The sequence below is a fragment of the Eurosta solidaginis genome, chromosome 2 (genome assembly GCF_040869045.1).
Source record: "Eurosta solidaginis isolate ZX-2024a chromosome 2, ASM4086904v1, whole genome shotgun sequence".
Lineage (NCBI taxonomy): Eukaryota > Metazoa > Arthropoda > Insecta > Diptera > Tephritidae > Eurosta > Eurosta solidaginis.
Genome location: NC_090320.1, coordinates 213,293,195 through 213,314,518, shown reverse-complemented (window position 1 = coordinate 213,314,518; position 21,324 = coordinate 213,293,195). Strand labels below are relative to the sequence as shown.

General features: G+C 36.8%; 2 protein-coding genes across 8 annotated transcripts in view; both read right to left on the bottom strand.

The window, feature by feature from the left end:
- The window catches only part of LOC137240576 (serine-rich adhesin for platelets), a 112,165-nt gene that overhangs the window by 14,771 nt on the left and 76,070 nt on the right, over positions 1-21,324 (bottom strand). The gene's annotated exons all lie outside the window — the stretch shown is intronic.
- On the bottom strand, positions 700-19,665 carry LOC137241809 (large ribosomal subunit protein uL15-like). Its single transcript, XM_067769202.1, has 2 exons — positions 19,479-19,665; positions 700-1,148 (listed from the first exon to the last, which is right to left on the bottom strand). The coding sequence occupies exons 1-2, from the start codon at positions 19,663-19,665 to the stop codon at positions 700-702; spliced, it is 636 nt and encodes a 211-aa protein (XP_067625303.1).

Here is a 21,324-nt window from a genome sequence, read left to right as displayed (position 1 = left end):
AAGAAAACGCCATAAGTATCAATTATTAGGCTGTCCCTATTCATTCAGAAAATTTAGTACACAAATTTCCAAAATTTTGTTTCTTTTATCAATTAAAATAAATAAAATAAACAGGTTATAGTGCACGTTAATTTATTGGGAACCAAATTATAGATAGCTTGTCATTAGCTTCCTTTCCTGCTGGGCACTCATAGAGCTAGAAACTTTAACACTATCCCATAGTTCAGGCCAACTTGACAATGAAAAAAAAAACGAGCAACTAATTTGGTGGCAAAGGAAAAATACGTTTGGAAAAAATGTGGAAACATAATCTCAAGGGTACAATCAATATACTCACCGATAGATCTAAGCTCAATTGGAAGTTGAGAGATATATTTTCACCGGACTAGGTACTAGAGCTCTTTTTTCGCCTTCACGATTATTGTAGCGTACATTAGGCTGAAATTGTAGCAAATCCCATAGGCTTTCGGCGAAAACACAAAGCCGGTCACTGAATGCCGCTGATCTCTCAATGAGATGGCCTGTACTTCAGCAACAGCCTTATATGGATGTGGGGATAAAGGGATATAAAAGTCAACTGTAGAGCTGATGAGCTGGCCAAGAGGGGTTTAACCACATCTTTCCAGAAAATGATTGGGTATTATTATAAAACCCATTCATATTAGATGATCCCACGAAGTTGAAAACAGTATTTTAAAATTAAACTCTCAACAAACAGAACCTGCCAGCTGCTTTGATTTTATCTTCAGCCTTTTTTGAGAAATATTTCGCTTTTACAATCACATTCTGTTTTGGCAGATGTCCACGACCCAACAATTTGTAAAATCCGAATTGCACCAACTCGATAACAGAGGCTATTTTGCTCTTCTTCTGCTCCAATTCCTCAAATTTATCAGCACAAACCTGTGACCACGATTTGTCTAAATTAATTGTTGGGCAGAATTTATGTTGGCGACGCAAATTGAGGCTTCCCACACCAGCTTTACCGTAGTAGCCAGAATGGCATTTGTCGAAGGTTATACGGTTATGATGCAAACCACCAGTATAACCACGCCCACCAGAATGCTTACAGTACTTGCCTATACAACGATGACCATAACTCACATAACCATATAGATTTCTGGTCTTCTTCCTCCTGATATTTGATACTTGAGATTTTACCAAACATGGCCGTAGTCAGCATTATTCACGTGCGAGATATTAATTCTAGGTCGGAGCTATCGTCTTTGTAAGATTCTCACTGGGCAATGCTTGATAGGTAGCCACAGAGTAGCAATCAGACAATTACTGTCGCAGCTGCTGTGCATAAAAGCGCGCAGCATCTGCCATGAAAATGTTCGACCCTGAACAAAAGGCGGTATTGCTTGCTTAGCAAACCGTTTCTTAATAAACTTATGGAGGCGAAGGAAAGAAAATTAACGGAACGAAAAGTAAAAACGAAAATATAAGTGGAGAGGAAAGATTAGAAGTTATAACCGTAAATGAGCTATCGGTTGCTTATCTACGGGTTATGGGCATATTATCCTTATCGAGGAGTTATCAGTTTGTTCTATGTAGGTGTGTGTTATCAACGAAGTATAGACGAGTTATAAATAATTTATAGAATTTATATAAATATGCTATTGATAACAAAGTTTATCGCTGAGTTAACAATTTTTTCAGCGACTGGTTATTATTTTGCTATCGAAGAATTATCGATTCACCATCGAAAAGTTAATAGTTACGTTCCAATGAGGCGTGAACCAGATACGGATAGAAATTTAACATGCAAATGCAACAACAACGTTGTAATCCTGTTATATATCTGGTTCAATTTCTGATCCGCAGTTCTGTTCGTTTCGTTTTCTGTGGTAGATTTTTTGACAGCTAACCACTTTTGAGTTGGTAGCACTCATGGCTCAACTATATGGTTGGCTCATCTCTACACCAACAGCATACCCCTCGTTCAGATTGTCAAAATCAACGTGTTGATGTTAGGCGAATTTAATGGAATGAAAATGTAAAACTTAACAGCTTTTGTGTATAGTAAAAAAATGTTACCAATGTTTGATTTCATTTTCAGTTTGGCATCTTTTTCTGACAATCCCTACTCCAGTGAAATAAAAAAAATAAAATCAGCTGATGAGATGAGCCAACCATATAGTTGAGTCATAGTAGCACTGAAATAAATATGTATACATGTGTGTATACATAAAAGATTTCGGCATATTTATAAGCAAAAACACGAAAAGAGGAAACAACTTGAAGAAAATGTAATGAAAATAAATAATTTGTTTACGGGCGAAACTATTAAAATGTTAATAATTCTATTAGCATCTTCAATTTTTTTGTGCGTTTCTTCTTCTAATTTTCAACAAAACAGATGTTTTATATTAGTGCTGCCAGCTCTCATAAAGTTGATCCAGATCGTTCCAGAGCTCGATAACTCAACGGAACGCCCTAAATGATTGTGTATTTGTTATCGGCGTTTATCGATCCGTTATCTATTTATTATCAAACATTTATCGATATATTGCCGGAAGTTAATAGACTAACTATTGAGAAGTTATCGATGATTTATAGAAATATGATCTATATGTTGTCAAATAGCTTACGAATTATTTTCGAAAATGTATCGATTTGTTAACGAAGTGCTACCAATTTGTTATCGGCGTATTATCGATTTTTTATCAAGAAGTTGAAAGTTATCAACTATATGTTATCAAAAATATATGGAAAAGTTATCGGTTGCTTATCGGAGTTTTGTTATGGAGCAGATGCCGATTAAACTTCAATATAAAATCGATGACACATTTGTAACACGTCGAAAACAAGCCCATAAGAAACTAATAATAAGCCGATAGCTCGGCGATAGCAAACCAGTAATTCCACAATAAGAAACGGACGAAGTTAAAAAAGCCCCAAATTATTAATTTCTGGTAATCTTACCTCTCTTGTGGCTTTACCTCATTCAACCACTGGTCGAGATCCCTGCAAAAATCGTTGGATCATGTGGTTCACTGGAGTACTTACCATTATACTCCACTGTAATGCAGCAATGGACCAACTCATGTTTCTACACGAACACATTGTAAGCGACCATTGCTCGTTTTAACGATTGTAATCACTACACGATGTTTATTGGACTGTGGGTACTCCATGGATTACTCTGATGTAATGCAAAGCTGGAGTATATGGTCCAGTCCTAGGACATCGCAATGTTAATTGGACCATATTTTTTGTATGAATTGTGGTTAATTTTGGAGTACTCGGTTGGTCCATAGCGAGTACTCCATACATGCATGCATGGAGTACTCGCGATTTTTGCAGGGATGTAGGTAACTTAAAAACAACCGTTTTCTAGACGTATATTTAAACAACGACCTTTACGAGTACTGGGTACTCATGCCTTGTTTTCTTTTTATACTCAGCGTGCTTTGCACACAGAGTATGTTAACTTTGATTGGATAACGGTTGGTTGTACAGGTATAAAGGAATCGAGATAGATATAGACTTCCATATATCAAAATCATCAGTATCGAAAAAAAAATTTGATTGAGCCATGTCCGTCCGTCCGTCCGCCGTTAACACGATAACTTGAGTAAATATTGAGATATCTTCACCAAATTTGGTACACGAACTCATCTGGACCCAGAATAGATTGGTATTCAAAATGAGCGAAATCGGATGATAACCACGCTCTATTTTTATATAAATAACATTTTGGAAAACACAAAAACCTGATTATTTAGAAATAATATACCTAGAATGTTGAAATTTGACATGTGGATGATATTGAGACTCTTGATAAAAATTTGAAAAAATGTTTCAAAATGGGCGTGGATTGCCTTTACTATAAGGAATGCTTTGAAGAAAAATTAATGAAATCGGTTAAGGATCACGCCTACTTTTATATAAAAGATTTTTAGAAGGGTCGTGGACGAATAAAATAAGCTATATCTTTGCAAAAGGAGATGTATATCAATGGTATTTTTTGTTTCCCAAGTGGATTTATAGCAATAAAAAGTTTAAAAGGGTCGTAGACTAGAATAATAAAATAACTTAGCAAAAAATAGTTTTGAATCAATGATATTTCACTTATCAAATTTTATTGTAAGAGGAAATGGGGAGCCTTTTTTTTTAACGGACGGTGCCACGTGTTATATAGAACAGTTATTTATCTGAAATGAAATGTACAATTGAAGCTGACGCTGAGTATATAATGTTCGGTTACACCCGAAATTAGACACCTTTACTTGTTACACATGAGTCTTTCTTTCTTTCTTCGGTATAACGGTCACAAATAATGCAGTTTCCATCTATATGCAACTTGGCGCTGTAGAAAAACTTTACCAATTTCTTTATTCTAAAAAGTTAAAGGTTAAGGTTTAGAGTCTGAAAAGCGTTCTTGAAGTTGAGGTTTGCTTTGTTTACGCGCTTAAAAAACACTGTTATAATACCTCTTCTGCTAACACAATCCGGTACAAATTTTAAATATCAACAAAGCAGTGAACTAAATTTTTCTTGCATACTTAATAAATTGGTAGCACATTAACTTACATAAAATTCTTAATAAAATTTAACCTTTAAACCACAATAATAAACCCATAAAAATTAATTCTATAAATTGAAATTTAGCGTTAACTTTTATTGCCTTTGTTGCTCTCACTTCGATTTTCTAAATGCAAATGTCCGTTCCTGCTGTTTAAGTTGAAACCCCCCATTTATATGTTTATAGTGAGAAATAAAACCTAAAATGAAATGAAAAGTACTTTGCACTGTACGAGGACTTTTATATAGTGGCGCAGGCAATTTGGCCCGACGATTCATATATTAAGATATGTACATTTGTAGTATGTGGTCAGATAATCTACCATCATTTACTAAAATGTTCATTAAATATTAACGATTTACTGTCATTTTAGTTGGTCAATTTCACATATACTACCCAAAAAAATATGTAGGAAAATTAGTATGCGTGTATAACGCTGGGTCAGAAGCAGGTGTTCAACAACGTTATGATTTTGATTGACTTTCTCATATACATACATATACGACCGACAAAAGGCCACACAACATCGCATGTCTTTTTGATGTTACTACTTATAAGTGACACACTCTTGTTGCTGCAGAACAATACGCCCACTTTTTGTTATTGTATTGACGTTGGCGAGACATAAAAAATCCATTAAAGCTATCTGAAAAATATCAATTTCTAACACTGACTGACACATATTTTCCAAAATGAATTGGTGGCGCCATTAATTTTCGAAAGTAAGCCTCGTACGCGAATTTTCTTTTGCTTCGAGCAAACTGTTGTCTAAATGCACAAGTTAACGTAGCGAGTAAGGAATAACAAAGTGTACGCAAAAAAGCGAGGTCGTTAGCCATATTTCCTTAAAATTAGCCGAGATTGAGCTCTTATGTGCATCTTATTGCTTGTGCCTTGTTTTCTGTTCCAGAAACATGAAATACTATTACGTTGGATGAGATAGTTGAGCGGGTTAAGGGGTTTAGCATATAGCCGCGGCAGGCACGCCTCTCGTAAGAGGCGACTAAACAACCCCAATTGATTGGAGGGGTGGTGTAGCGCAACCCTTTGAAGGGGATGCCAGGCCAATTTGTAGCTTATCCAATCCAATTGTTAACCACACCTACCGGTAGTGAATCCTGTTTCTTGAAAACCTGAGGGTCTGGCGGCCCTAAGATTCTAATGTACCTAGGGGGTGGGGGGCGTGACGGTCTAAGTAATATTAAATCGTTCCCGAGATGGTTGGGCTAACACCTTAACGGTGAATTTTACCGGCACGTACCGGATCTATATCCGGCAAAGGAGCATCAACATCGATAACACTCCCCAAAACACTTTCTCAAAAGTTCCCCATTTTACGGTAAGTATACCCAATAAACATCGAAAAAATACTTGTACGAGTTTTGGGAAATTTTAGTTTCTCCTTTTGATGTCCAATACCATTCTCCAATTATTCTTTGAGAAATTTTTGAAATTTCAGAGAGAAACCTTTCAACAATCTTACAATAGTGGTACATTAATAAAGCAAAGAGTCCCAAAACCCGCCTATGGAAGCAGAGAAAGAGGGCGGCACACTCCGCTGTAAGGACCATGTGAGAAACGATTTTAATTCCCTTGGTGTGACCAATTGACGTCAGTGAGCAGAACGAAGAATCGACTGGCGTGCCTTGTTGGAGGGTCATAACCGTTTAAACGGTTAAGTGCCAATTAAGTAAGTAAGTTAAGAGTCCTGCAATGATCCCGTAGGTAGTCTCAAAATTATGCTGCAAAGAGTCACGTGGAGATACCAAAAACATATCAAAAAGGTGTCAAAGCGCATATCAGAAATATTTCCGAAAGCAACCCCAACCCGAAATGATACTGAATTAGTTCCAATATAATCCAAACCGATTTCGAAATTATACGAAGGTAGCCCCAAAAGAATGTTAAATTGATTTTTAAATAGTCTCCAGCTGTTCCCATGATGCTGAACAAATTTCTGAAACTATCCCAAAATAATCTCGTAATTATCCTCAAAAGAATATGAAAGGATCCAGAGATAGTAGCGCTATGATCACAAAAACAATTCCGAAATGTAACCAAAAGTAATGTCAAAATTATGCTGAGATAGGCCCTCCCTGCGTTATGCAAAAAATAAAAGCGAAATAGTCGCGGATTGATCCCGAAATGCTCCCCGTATTAATCGATAATGATCCCCAGAACAATGCATAAATAATCAGGAGATAATCTCGAAAGCAACCCCACCTCGATATGAAAGTTTTGAAGTTTTCTCGAAAACAATAGCGAAATATTGTCTTAGTTGTCTTTAATCGATCCCGAAGCGGCCCTCAAATGAATACAAATCGATCCCCAAATCAATGCCTCAATTATTCGCAGATAGACTCGAATTGGTCCCGAAAGGAACTTCGAAACATATCCGAGGATCATCTTCAAACATTCCCGAAAGGATCTTTAAAAATAGTCCTGAATACTCCAAGAAGATTCAAAAACAGTTTCGAAATGATACCAAAATATTTCTGAAATCAATTCCAAAATGGTCGGGAAATGGGTCGAAATAGTCCCGAAAATAATACTGAAATTATATGATAGTCTCGAAATAATGCCGAAACAGTCCGGATACGATTCTAAAAGCAATCCTGAGAATAGTCTAAAAATTATACCAAAATAGTTCCGAAATAAACTCGAAAACAGCCCAGCAATGATTCGGAGGTTGTTCCGAAATAGTCGCAAAATGGTTGCAAAACTATTTCTGAATCAATTCCGAAACTATCTTCCAAATAATACAGATATGGTCCATACATGTTACCGAAATTGACTGGAATGGTTCCGAAATAGCCCCAGGAATCCTGAAAAAATCCTAAAATTATCTCTGCATGGTCCGACAACCTCACGATTTGCACTTGACACCTGGCGATGTGTCAAAGATGATGTATCCAAGTTATCCCGAAAGATACATCATTAAAGACTATATGGACTGCTGAATGGAATATCATTCTATCTCTGGTGCCGTTTCGAAAACGGCTTATCTCAGAAAACTTTTGAGTAACACCCTTTTTCAGAATATGTTTCAGAATTCGGTTAAAGAACAGCCTATCTCAGAGTTTTAAAAGCGCTATATCTGGGGTGTTATTATGTAACCCGATTCGAAAGAAATTTCTGTCGGATTAACAAAAGTAAGTGTGTAAGTTCTGACAGCTTTCGAATCGCATTTCCGAGTTATACAATAAGAATAAGACCCCTGAGTTCAAATTCAAAAAATGCTGACATTGGCTGGAGCGTTTATGAAAACAATTGTGAGAACTTGAACCAAATTCTGAAATGGTATGTTTTTGAAAAATATTCTCAGATAATGCGTTTTAGAACTGGCAGCCGAGATAGGGCGTTATTCCACTCAGCCGTCGATCTGACCTATTTTGACGCCACCTTATGAAAGAATCAACACGCACCACCCTTTTTTCGAGTGTCAAGGAGGTTTCTGTAGAAGAGTAAAGATGTGAACTCTTGACGAAATTACTTATTAACATAATTAACGCTTAACCGTTTAAACGGTTATGGCAGTCCAAGAAGGCGCGCCAGTAGCTTCTTGGCTGTGATAACTGGTGCGAATTAGTAGCACCCAGGTAATTTATTATTGTACGAATTAAATTACGGTGTAATAAAATATCTTGTCATTGCAGTCGTGGTTTATACAGCAGAATCAAATTGTTTAAGTTGTCGGTATAAGATGAGATAACGCTAGCAGTTTCAAAGACAAAAATCTGACCGAAAACCATAAGAAATTTTCTGCACTCTAAGCAAAAGGCAATAAGGTTTGGGTCAAGGAATTATTCATGCCGGTAAAAAGATGGTTGGTGGGATATGGGGACATATTGCAAGCAGAGCAAGGTTATTCTGGATAGGTGAAAGTTTAGCGTGTCACAGTATCCAGATCGTAGTTGAGCTAGAGTGACGCGTGTCTCCCTAGAGAGACTGCTTTACTCTTCTGCGAGTTCAGGATATTTAACTTTATGAGCAGCGCTCACCGGACAATTCCGGGCATAGAGGTTCAACGCTGAGGGGGTGTAGATAGTGCTCTGCGGACATAAGAAGATATCCAAGCAGCACTTAAGGAGTTGGACTCACCACTTACGTCCTCTTAGGATGATGCGCAATGCATCATACTCAGCGACCATTACAGCTCTGACACATAAGCAGTTTTTCATATAGATGAGTTTAACACATGCTTATGCATTATGAGTAGAGCATGTATTTTTATAGAGAACGGTAGAATGAGCGACACTGGCGCCATCTGATATTGAAAAGTAGCCAACTCCCCAATTTTGTTCCTAGCAAATCATAAGAAGAAGAGTTTGACATTTGTTTTGGCTAAGGGTGTTGGCACACTTTGCAAGTGAAATTATTTTTCCCACTGGTTGGTAAAATTTCTAAAATTTTTCGCAATTGAAAACTGCAATATAACAATCGAATACGACACAAAATATGTTAGCAAGTATTTTTGTTGCATAGGGAGAATGTTTACAATAGTGCTTCGCGAAATTTTGTATGTGAATGGGCAAGGCGTAATAAACTACAATTGCCAAGTCTGAAGTTCCTTCATATTTACAAACGCAACATCTAGGTTGATTGTGGCGATGTTATTGGAATGCATAAGCTTGTGTTAAACGCATCTATATGAAAAATGTCATTGTGCCGCCGCCTTTACTCTAACATGGGTACCGGGCCCTAGAAATATAGACGGCAAGAAATTGTCGGTGGATAGTAGGGCATCACTAAAGCAGTCACGGTACATTGACCACGCTCACATCAATTAAAAGTGACATTTCAAGAAAACCGCAATTCAAAATTAGTACTCTAAGAACTCATGTAGGATTACCAAAAAAATGTCTAGCCCTGGCAAATATCGGGTACCGGACTCTGGATGGGTTGGTGCAGTCCGACCTAAAGAGGTATGGTGCGTAAATGAGTAGTTTCCGGAGAACGTGCATCAAAATGGCCCCTAGAGCGCTACTTGGGTCCGGTTTCCCCGACCCGGCAGCATATCAGCCAGCCAACCATCGTAAAAAAGAAATTACTCCTGCGCTTTCCTTATGTGAGGCGAACTCGTTTTGACAATTAAGCGACAATTGAATTAGAATGGTGATGTTTATGTCACCTCTAATTAGGCAAGTCTAATTTTAGGACCTATGCGCCACAGTCTATGTATGTATGCTTGTATGTATATATACAATTATGTATAACAATTTAAAAATATTTAATTAAACATGATTTAATAACCTACATAAGTGTAATAGAAATATTTAAAAATAAAAATATTCAAAATGTAAAGAACTTCTGTTTGCAAAAGCAGAATCAACCCGTGCTACATTCATCATAAACAAAGCGTCACATCAAATAACGACTGGCAAAAATTTATTTGATAATAAACATATTTCACATAAAATAAACAAGCAAATAGCACAGCACAACAAACTAAGATTACGTATTTTTTTGCAACATGATATTCAGACTTAAGTACTAGAGACGTATATGGTTCGTAAAGTTTAGCAAAACTGAGTCATATTTTATAATAGCTCAGGGGGTCACAAAGGGTCTTTGGACTATAACAGAAAGACAAAAAACGAATGATGCAACTCTGTTGTTGTTCCTTGAGATATTGTTCCATTAAAATAAAAATAAAAACAAAAAGAGAAATAGGAACAGTACTGGCTTCGGCTGCGCTGTAGGTTTTATACCTTTACATACATATCACTATGCGACAAAATCAACTTTTTTTCTGGGTATTGGACAAAAACAACTTTTTTGAGGAGATTTAGGTTTAAGTATAAAAAGTACTATCTCCGTTTTTCGAAGTTAGCCTCCAAAAATAGATATCGACTTTCGAAATTCGAAATTCCACATTTCGAAATCTAATTTTTTTGTTAACGCGTTCAGCAAATTAAAAAAGTAAAAACGTGGTCGTGGTCCGCTCCTTTCTCTTATTTGAAGGGTTGAATTCTTTTTTTGAGAAATTTAATATAACAGCTGTTATACGAGGCGAAAAGTCAGATAGTCCCATGATAGTGGCTTCTACTTTCATGTTTGCACATAATCTGCACTGGAATTGCTCGTACTGTAATTTTTCAAAAAAAAAAGAATTCAGCCATTCAAATAAAAGAAAAAGTGGCCCACGACCACATGTTTACTATTTTAATTTGCTGAACGCGTTAACAAAAAAATATTTAAATTCGAGATGTAGAATTTCGAATTTCGAAAGTCGATATCTATTTTTTGGAAGCTAACTTCGAAAAACGGAGATAATACTTTGTCTATATAAGCCTCAATCACTACAAAAAAGTGGTTTTGGTCCAATACCCAGCCGTCTGTTGCACAGTGTATTTGATGAGACAAACATACATACCTTAATGTAGGTAAAGTCAATCATACTAAAACTGCGTATTCAGATTTTCTTTTTTACCACTCAAAATCGGGGGACATGGGTCAAAAACTCCGATTTTGAGCACTGAGTCATATATTTTCTATACATTTTAGAGCTTAAGAATTCTTAGACTAGAGCGAAAATTTTCACAAAATCACAGATAACAAGTAAAGAAGGTTAAGTTCGGGTGTAACCGAACATTACATACTCAGTTGAGAGCTATGGTGACAACACAAGGGAAAATAACCATGTAGGAAAATGAACCGAGGGAAACCCTGGAATGTGTTTGTATGACATGTCCATCAAATGAAAGGCACTAAAGAGTATTTTATGAGGGAGTGGGCCATAGTTCTATAGGTGGACGCCATTTAGGGATATCGCCATAAAGGTGGATCAGGGTTGACTCTTGAATTTGTTTGCACGATATGGGTATCAAATGAAAGGTGTTAATAAGTATTTTAAAAGGGAGTAATCCTTAGTTCCATAGGTGGACGCCGTTTCGAGATATCGCCATAAAGGTGGACCAGGGATGACCCTAGAATTTGTTTGTACAATATGGGTATCAAAAGAAAGGTGTTAATGAGTATTTTAAAGGAAGTGATCCTTAGTTCCATAGGTGGACGCCGTTTCGAGATATCGCCATAAAGGTGGACCAGGGGTTACCCTAGAATTTGTTTGTACGATATGAGTATCAAATTAAAGGTATTAATGAGGGTTTTAAAAGGGAGTGGTGGTAGTTTTATAGGTGGTCGCATTTTCAGAGATATCGCCATGAAGGTGGACCAGGGGTGACTCTAGAATGCGTTTGTACAATATGGGTATCAAAAGAAAGGTGCTAATGAGTATTTTAAAAGGGAGTGGGCCTTAGTTGTATAGGTGAAAGCCGTTTCGAAATATCGCCATAAAGGTGGACCAGGTGTGACTCTAGAATGTGTTTGTACGATATGGGTATAAAATTAAAGGTATTAATGAGGGTTTTAAAAGGGAGTTGTGGTTGTTGTATAGGTGGTCGCCTTTTCGAGATATCGCCACAAAGGTGGACCAGGGGTGACTCTAGAATGCGTTTGTACAATATGGGTATCAAAAGAAAGGTGCTAATGAGTATTTTAAAAGGGAGTGGGCCTTAGTTCTATAGGTGAACGCCTTTTCGACGTATCGCAACTTAGACTTTGTTTGTACGATATGGGTATCAAATGAAAGGTGTTAATGAGTATTTTTAAAAGGGAGTGGGTCTTCGTTCTATAGGTGGTCGCTTTTTCGAGATATCGCCATAAAGGAGGACCAGGGGTGACTCTAGAATATGTTTGTACGATATGGGTATCAAATGAAAGGTGTTAATGAGTATTTTAAAAGAGCGTGGGGCTTAGTTCTATAGGTGGACGCCTTTTCGAGATATCGCCATAAAGGTGGACCAGGGGTGGCTCTAGAATGTGTTTGTACGATATTGGTATCAAATTCAAGGTATTAATGAGAGTTTTAAAAGGGAGTGGTGGTAGTTGTATATGTGAAAGCGTTTTCCAGATATCGACCAAAATATTGACCAGGGTGACCCAGAACATCATCTGTTGTATACCGCTAATTTATTTGTATATGTAATACCTGCCAAGATTTCAATGGTTTTTTACTTCGCATTGCAGAACTTTTTCATTTTCTTCTACTTAATATGGTAGGTGTCACAACCATTTTACAAAGTTTTTTCTAAGGTTATATTTCGCGTCAATAAACCAATCCAATTACCATGTCTCATCCCTCTTTTAGTATTTGGTATAGAATTATGGCATTTTTTCTCATTTTTCGTAATTTTCGATATCGAAAAAGTGGGCGTGGTCATAGTCGGATTTCGTTCATTTTTTATACCAAGATGAAGTGAGTTCAGATAAGTACGTGAACTAAGTGGCTTCAACCGATTTCGCCCAGAAAACAGTTAACGTCATAAAATCTATGCCCCTACCAAATTTCAAAAGGATTGGTAAATGTTTATTCGACTTATGGCATTAAAAGTATCCTAGACAAATTAAATGAAAAAGGGCAGAGCCACGCCCATTTTGAAATTTTCTTTTATTTTTATATTTTGTTGCAACTTATATACTGTAAAGATATTAAATTTTTTGTTAAAATTTTACTTTAAAAAAAAAATTTTTTTAAAGTGGGCGTGGTCCTTCTCCGATTTTGCTAATTTTTATTAAGCGTACATATAGTAATAGGAGTAACGTTCCTGCCAAATTTCATCATGATATCTTCAACGACTGCCAAATTACAGCTTGCAAAAGTTTTAAATTACCTTCTTTTAAAAGTGGGCGGTGCCAAGCCCATTGTCCAAAATTTTACTAATTTTCTATTCTGCGTCATAAGTTCAACCCATCTACCAAGGTTCATCGCTTTATATGTCTTTGGTAAAGATTATCGCACTTTTTCGATTTTTCGAAATTTTCTATATCGAAAAAGTGGGCGTGGTTATAGTCCGATATCGTTCATTTTAAATAGCGATCTGAGATGAGTGCTCAGGAACCCACATACCAAATTTCATCAAGATACCTCAAAATTTACTCAAGTTATCGTGTTAACGGACGGACGGACGGACGGACATGGCTCAATCAAATTTTTTTCGATCCTGATGATTTTGATATATGGAAGTCTATATCTATCCAGATTCCTTTATACCTGTACAACCAACCGTTATCCAATCAAACTTAATATACTCTGTGAGCTCTGCTCAACTGAGTATAAAAACAGCGAAATACAACTAACAGCGACTAACTTGAATGTCGAGAAGCTCGCGAGTGTTTCGGGTGTTTCAAGAACCTCGAAAGAAGCCCAGTACTCAATTCATCAATGAAAAAATTAGAATCATATGAATAAAATTATATAAATATGTCAATTTTGTCAATACAGCGACTAATTTGAATGTCGAGAAGCTCGCGAGACTTACGAGTGTTTCGAGAATCTGGAGAGAAACCGAGCTCTCGATTTCACGAAATTTTCGCTTGTTTTCGCTCTAATACATCTTATAAAATAAAGTCGTTGTAATGGGGGATTCACTTTGTTTCGAAAGGTGCACGAATTATTTGTATCGGGCGCGAAAATATGCAAGACTATGACAGCATCCCATTGCGTTATAGCATGAATCAACAAGAAGCGTAAAAAGTGGGCATATAAAATAACAAAATACGATGATATAATATAAAAAAAAATTCCAATCTTTTCGTTAGCGAAATGAGAGGATTGAGAGGAATAGCGTTGAAACAGGGTTTATTTTTCTTCTGCGAGGTCTGCTAGTAGATGTATAATATAAATGTTAACAAAATGACGAAAAAACATTGGAGCCATGAAAAGGAGATGATTCCCTTCAATGGAGTTATCTGTAAATCTTATTAGCTAACTTCAAGTTTTCACCCCGATTTCTAGAGTCAACGAAATATCCTCAGTGTATATAAACAGCTCTGTTCGACGCATATGGTGGTGCACGAGAAACTACTCTTAATTTTCCAGTTTTCTTCTGCTACTTTTTACTTTACTTTTATTTTCATTTTCCCGCTTTCTTCCTCTCCTTCGTGCTTTCGGCCTTTCCCTTTACTCTCTCTCAATATCGCTTTCCAATTCGCCCCTTCCACTTCGCATTTTCACCACTTTTATTAGCATTTCGCTTTCTCTTAACCTTACTCTTACTTAACTCAACCGATTCTTCTGACACTGCTTCCACCTACTTCTACTTGCTCTTCATCTTCCGGTATCTCTTTTTCCATATATGCCACCAACACCATTTTCCCCCTCCAATCTCTCGTTTTCCTCCCAGTTTTCCCACCTCTTCTGCTCTATGTACCTTCCTATTATGCCCTGTCTTACTATTTACTTCCAAGCTTCTACTTCTCTTCACTGAAAGAAATGGTGCTAGTAAAATCAACAAATCGGTTCTGTTGTTCTTGACTCATCGCATATTCGGTGAAATTGATCGAATCGTGGTTAATTTGACCGAGTTCTTTGTCAAGCGAACAAATTAATTTAGTCATTTCAACAGAAGAGAAATTGTCGCTCTTAAGTTATCAAAATTCTGTAAAATTGGTAGATTCCTAATCAATCAAAATGATTTTTTTGTTAACACAACTGATCTCACTGGTCATTTAAACAGCGATCAACAGTCAATACATGAGCAAATTTCAAAGAGAATTTTACGCTCACTGCGTTTTCTACTTTGTATGCTGTGTACTATATGTATGCACATATTTACGTATGTATATGGTGGCCGCCGTGGTGTGATGTTAGCGTGCTCCGCCTACCACTCCGAAGACCCTGGGTTCACACCCCGGGCAAAGCAACATAAAAATTTTAGAAATAAGGTTTTTAAATTAGAAGACAAATTCCTAAGCGGGGTCGCCCCTCGGCACTGTTCGGCAAGCACTCCGAGTGTATTTCTGCTATGAAAAGATCTCAGTGAACACTCATCTGCCTTGCAAATGCCGCAGCATAGGTACTTTCGTACAAAGCTGTCGCAACAACTTTTTTTTGTTCATTTGACTACTAAAACGGTCAACTACGAATCAACGATTTGTGCGCAGTTGATTCAACATCTTGTTGCGATGGATAAAAATTAACGGAAATTTCGGTTGAATTGACCCATATTTCGGTTGATTTTACCAGTCTTTTTCTTTCAGTGTTCTCACTCTCTCTCCTTACACTCTCCCATTATCCCTTTGCCCAACCATTTCTCCTCCCTGTCCCTCTTATACCTTTCAGTTATACCTTTCCTTCCTGGTTCTCCTTTTTCTGTGCGCTTTCCTTTCCCTTTCTTTCCATTTTTCCCACCTCATCTTCTCCGACGCATCCCCTTACATCATCTCTCCTATATTCTCTCCACTACTCATTTTACTGCAAGTGGCATGGCATCATGCCTTTTCCCCCAATTTGCATACTCTATTATTTTTAAGATACATTTATGTAGATACCCAATACTATCAAAAAACTGATCTTCTATTTTGAAAGAGTTGTATTTAACATTGCAAGGTTATTCGCACTTGGTTTTATACGAAACTAAGTAGTTTTATTTCTTGATAAATTTCCCAGCTTTTGCGAACTACGCCTCTGCACCTCCTTAATAAGTCCATATGTAAACAAAACATGTATATATGTGTTAAATAACAACAAAAATTGTTTGCTTAAGATTTTGTAAACCCAGCACCTAAGCAGTGATGGCATTTTGATAGATTTACTTACAAATTTCATGATGCTGAAAAATTGTTTAGATATGTATGTACGCGTACTCAAATATCCCAAAGGTAATAATTTGTAAATAAATTCATATTTTATTTTGAAAAGTATAAAGCTTTTAAATAAATTTCGTGCTATTTTTGTTGATTAAGATGAGTTTTATCACAAACACTGAGAATTGTGCGACGGAAAAGTGATGTACCTATAAACATTACGTTTAGGTTAGGTGAAGTCGACAAAGAGGAAACTCACCTAGACACTTTTAGGAAATAACCTCTGTCGCAAGTCTTCTCTTCGTTTTCTTCAGAATTGCTGCTTAATTTTGGCCGAGTTAAGCAAAGCGTCTTAATCGTTGCTCCTTCCCTATAGCTGACGACTATTGTATATTCCGAGGTAAGTCAAGTACTCTATCTGATATTTGACGACATTTGGCCTCCGTACTGGATGGACGAGTTCAGTTTTAGTTTTCCAATACCTGCATAAAGCTGTCGCAGCTTTCAAGATTGTCTTAGTAATGATTTCGGTACTCATTCGAAACTATTTATGGTATTTTCAGATTATTTCGGAAATGTTTTGGAACCATTTTTGGATCATCTAAGGGCTTTGTTATGTTCCTTTGCCGGGGGTGTGAACCCAATGTCTTCGGTGTGGTAGGCGGAACACGCTACCATCACACCACGGCGGCCGCCATATAAATACGTAAATATGTGAATACATAAATACGCATGCTTGCTACATATAAATACATATGAATATAGTGTAACGAATTTACTTGCAAATCCTCTTATTTGCTATCCTCTGCTAAGTTCGAATCACTAAACTGTTGAATAAATAACTCCAATATTGAATAATGGAAAAATGGCCTTTATTAAAGTACTTCACAATAACACTTATACTTTGCTACTCGCTGACTTAATAAGCAAACTGATTGATAACTCAAATGAAACTCTACTATTGGCCGCCAGATTGCGTGCTTAATCAAACTGATTGATAGCTCAACTCAAACTGAATTCCAGCGCCTCCACATCTGTTGCCTTTTATTTCCTCTTTATTTATTATTATATTATATTATTATATATATTATATATTATTGCCTTTGGTTTCCTCGTTCGCATTTTTCCAGAATGTACTAGCATTGTCCATGACCTCTCAAACTTCTCAGCTATAACTAAAATTTCACAATTTTATACATCTTTTAGGCGCTTCCAGAATCTACTAGTCCAGTAGCTCTCAAACTTCTCAGATATATGCATGTGTTTGCGCATTGACTCTCCGCTGCTCGTATTCGTACATGGTACATATGTGTAGACGCAATTATTTATTCGTTTATGTAGATACATAAAGATTGAATTATTGATGTGAATGTTTGTAGTTTGCAGTCTCTCGCGCGCACATAGGCGTATAAGTAAATGCATCTGTGTGTGACATCTCTCTGGGCTGCCTTATATATGTGTATACTTGATTTGATTATTAACGTAAATACTGCTTGGCATGACCTTAGCATCGCCTTAGTGATGGGATAACTTAGTGATGCTAATATCCGTGACAATAGAAATGAAAATAGTAGTCACAAAACTGATTCTGAATTCTTTCAGTTGCAGCTCAGCTCATTCTCAATTTCTTCTCTCGCATATAGTTGCCACACTTGATTGTTTCGAACAAAACTTGTAGTACAAATGTTTGAAGTAACATTTTAAAAAGAGAACTTGCAAATTATAGAAAAGTAAAGAATCAAATCGCAGGAAGCTAATTCACCACTGGAGTAACATTACATGTAATTCAGCAAGTTTAATTTTCGTAAAACTTTAAGTTGAAGCGATTCCAAAACTACTCAAACTTTTATTTTGTCGGAAACACTCAACATAAAAAGGATATTTTTTTATTATTTTATTACATTCGTTCGCGTGAGTGAAAATTCATAAAAAATCTAAATGTTACTAATTTTGGAAAAATCCTGTTCGTTTAAGCAAAACTTTTGCAACAAGAGGGCGCAATTTTGCATTTTTCTTGGACGAGAAGTTGAAAAATTGTACCCGATAGATAGGTGTCCCGGTACCTCATAATTTTTTGTACAGTAAATTCAAAAAAGGGTTTTTTCGATTTATATTGATAACTGAAAAACTAGTTTTTTGTTGTTTTCCCATTTTGTGTGTTTTTTCGATTTGATGGTTTTCTTATTTTGGTGTTTTTTTTTAACAAGTGGCACCATCATCATAAGTACAAAGTAGAGAGCGCAGTGAGTGTAAAATTTTCTTTGAAATTTGCTCATGTATTGACAGTTGATCGCCGTTGAAATGACCTGTACGATCAGTTGTGTTAACAGAAAAATCAGTTAGATCGATTAGGAATCTGTCAATTTTACAAAATTTTGTTAACTTAAGAGCGACAATTTCTCTTCTGTTGAAATGACTAAACTAATTTGTTCGCTTGACAAAGAACTCGGTCGAATTAACCATAATACGATCAATTTCACTGAATCTCCGTTAAATCAAGAACAACAGAACCGATTTGTTGATTTTACTAGCACCATTTCTTTCAGTGTATAAAGACCGCGTTTGCTAATACGAAATGAACGTTCGCTTCGCCTCAGAGACGAGCAGTTCGTGTATTTGCATTATGTTAGCCAATGGCAACATATCATTTGACAACTGTTTCGCCTTTCTATTTGACATAACTTAAGAAACGTCAAGGCCGAATGAAAATGCTAGAGAATGCCATTGCTAGGAGATGATTCGTTCAACTGAACTATCGTTTGCAATACAGAGTTGTGCCTTAAATTGACAACGAGTACAATGCTACAAAATCCTGAAATAATACCGAAATCTATTCTGAAATTATGCTAATTAACTCGAAAATTGTTCCAATAACAATTAGAAATGACCTCCGATCAATCCGGGATAGTTCCAAAATTATTCTGAAACAGTCCAGAGCTAAACCGCGAAAATAATTCCTAGACGATCTCCAAATTATCCGCGAAATGATCAGGAAAATATTGACGAATTGGTTCCCAAAAGACTTTGAAACAGACACGAAAATAATTGCAAAGTGATTCCTAAAGAGTTTCATAATTATCTCGAAATAGAAAAGGTGGCGCCAATAGTCCCTTCATTGTTCCAAAACTGAACCAGAAATTAAACCAAACGGTGTCCGAAATTAGACTTAAACTGTCCTCTTCCTCTCGATCTATATGACTCGCATACAAACATCATTGAGCTAAATAGATATCCACACTACAGTAAAGATTTTAAAATATAGCCACTAGAAAAATGTTATCCAAATCCCTCGAGTCGTTCGAGTTTCGTGATTGAGTCACACGCAAAGACACACATGCATCTGAACATTCATACGTACCTTGAATCTCTATCGAAAAGCCAAATAAGGTCGTTGTGCAGTAGAGCTTTACGCCGATCACTTTAGCGGCGGCGGCGGCGTAGGCTCTATTATTACCGACGGCGGCGGCGTGGGCGGCATACGCCGGTGTTCTTACTTTAAAAAGCTTTTGTTTGTGTGTATTTAAGGAATACATCGTTTTGGCCATTTCGGTTTTTGCCTCAAAATCTCGCAGACCGTTCAAAAATGTTCAGGAGTAACTCCTTGCGGAAGGATAGTCCATCGTTCACTTTCTCCAGAGAGGATTCGAATCTAACCCCGATCTTTGACATTGGTACTGCTGCGTTTGCTGAAAAGGAATAAGGATATCTCGTACAAAGCGTAGTTTCACCTAGGGTGAACTCCTAACAATTGTGCGAACACAATTTCTTAAAATCATTTGTGGCTCCTTGGCGGTCACGCACAAAGGTAACTTAGGGTTGCTAATATTGGTCTATTAATACTCATGACTCACGTGGCACAGGGCGCCTCCAGTTTTTTGGGCTGTTTTTAAGAGCTACAATTCCCGATGTGCGAACAGTAGTAATCCCGACCACCAGTCGCTATCACGCCTCCTGACCCTCACACCACATGCCAGCACAGAAGGGACTGCGACTTCGAACTCATACCTTCGTAGATGTCACTTTTCTAGAAGTCTAGGTGTAGCTCCGAAGACTTTCTAACGGTTGTTTTTGTCGTGCTATGCTGCCGAGCTACACCAGAGAAACACCTTTAAAAGTTACGGTGTGACTATTCGGCCAAGCATGCCGCCCTTGAAATCATAAGCAGTATAAGTGGATATCATTGCGTAAATCATGGGTGAAAATCGTATACTCCTCGGCGCATCTAAATAATTAAAATTTTACAAGGACCTTGGATAAAATTTTAAAATGTAGATCAAAGTTTGCAGACGTTTGTGTTCACAACATTGATTTCAATAGTCTTCGTTAAATCAAAACGATATTTTAGAATGAAAGTCAACCGATTTTAAGTTGAAAGATGTTAACGTCTGTTTTCCGGCTTTATGATATCATAGCTCATTAGCATCAGCTTCCGACTAGTTCGACTGTTCACTACGTTAGATAGTACCACAAACGGTCATTAGTTCGACTGTCTTGGAAAATCTTTTGCTTCACCACTTTGAGTGTTCTTGCGAAGGACAAAGCCTCATCTGGTAAATATATGTGCCTACGTATTCACATTTGTAAAAGGGGCCGTAACGTGTAGGTGATATTATATGTATTATTAAACTTGGTTGATAGGCTATAATCAATGTGATTCACTCCAAGGGACTAGTTTTGGATAGGGCCGCCAACTTTACGAAATGTCAAACCGAGAGACTTGGGTGTTGAAGGATGAAATGTGAAAATCAAAATTAGCTTTTCAGGCGCCATTGTATAGTTTCGCAAATAAACAACTTATGTTTGAATGTAAGCCCGAGTGATTTTTCAAACCCTTCTCATACGTACATATATCCTCAACTTAAGTATGAGGTAAGCATCATTTCAAAGGAGTGTTTATGCCCTTAGAACCTACCAAAAGATTTTGCATCACTGATTTCGCTTATTCTTTCAGCCAATCGCAATATAAAATTCTTCAAAAAATCGGTACCTGTTTTGGGTAATTTGCTTTTTTTAACAACTTGAGGACAATTTGAAAACATGTTCGCCTTGCGTCATTTTATTTGATTTCATTGTTCATTGTTAATTTTTTGAGGAAAAGAATATGAAAAGTGAGCATACAAATTTATTATATAACTTTTCTTTTAGTGTTTTGTTTTAATAACTTGGGGAATTGGGTGATGCAAAGTCTGTGGTAAGCTGACATC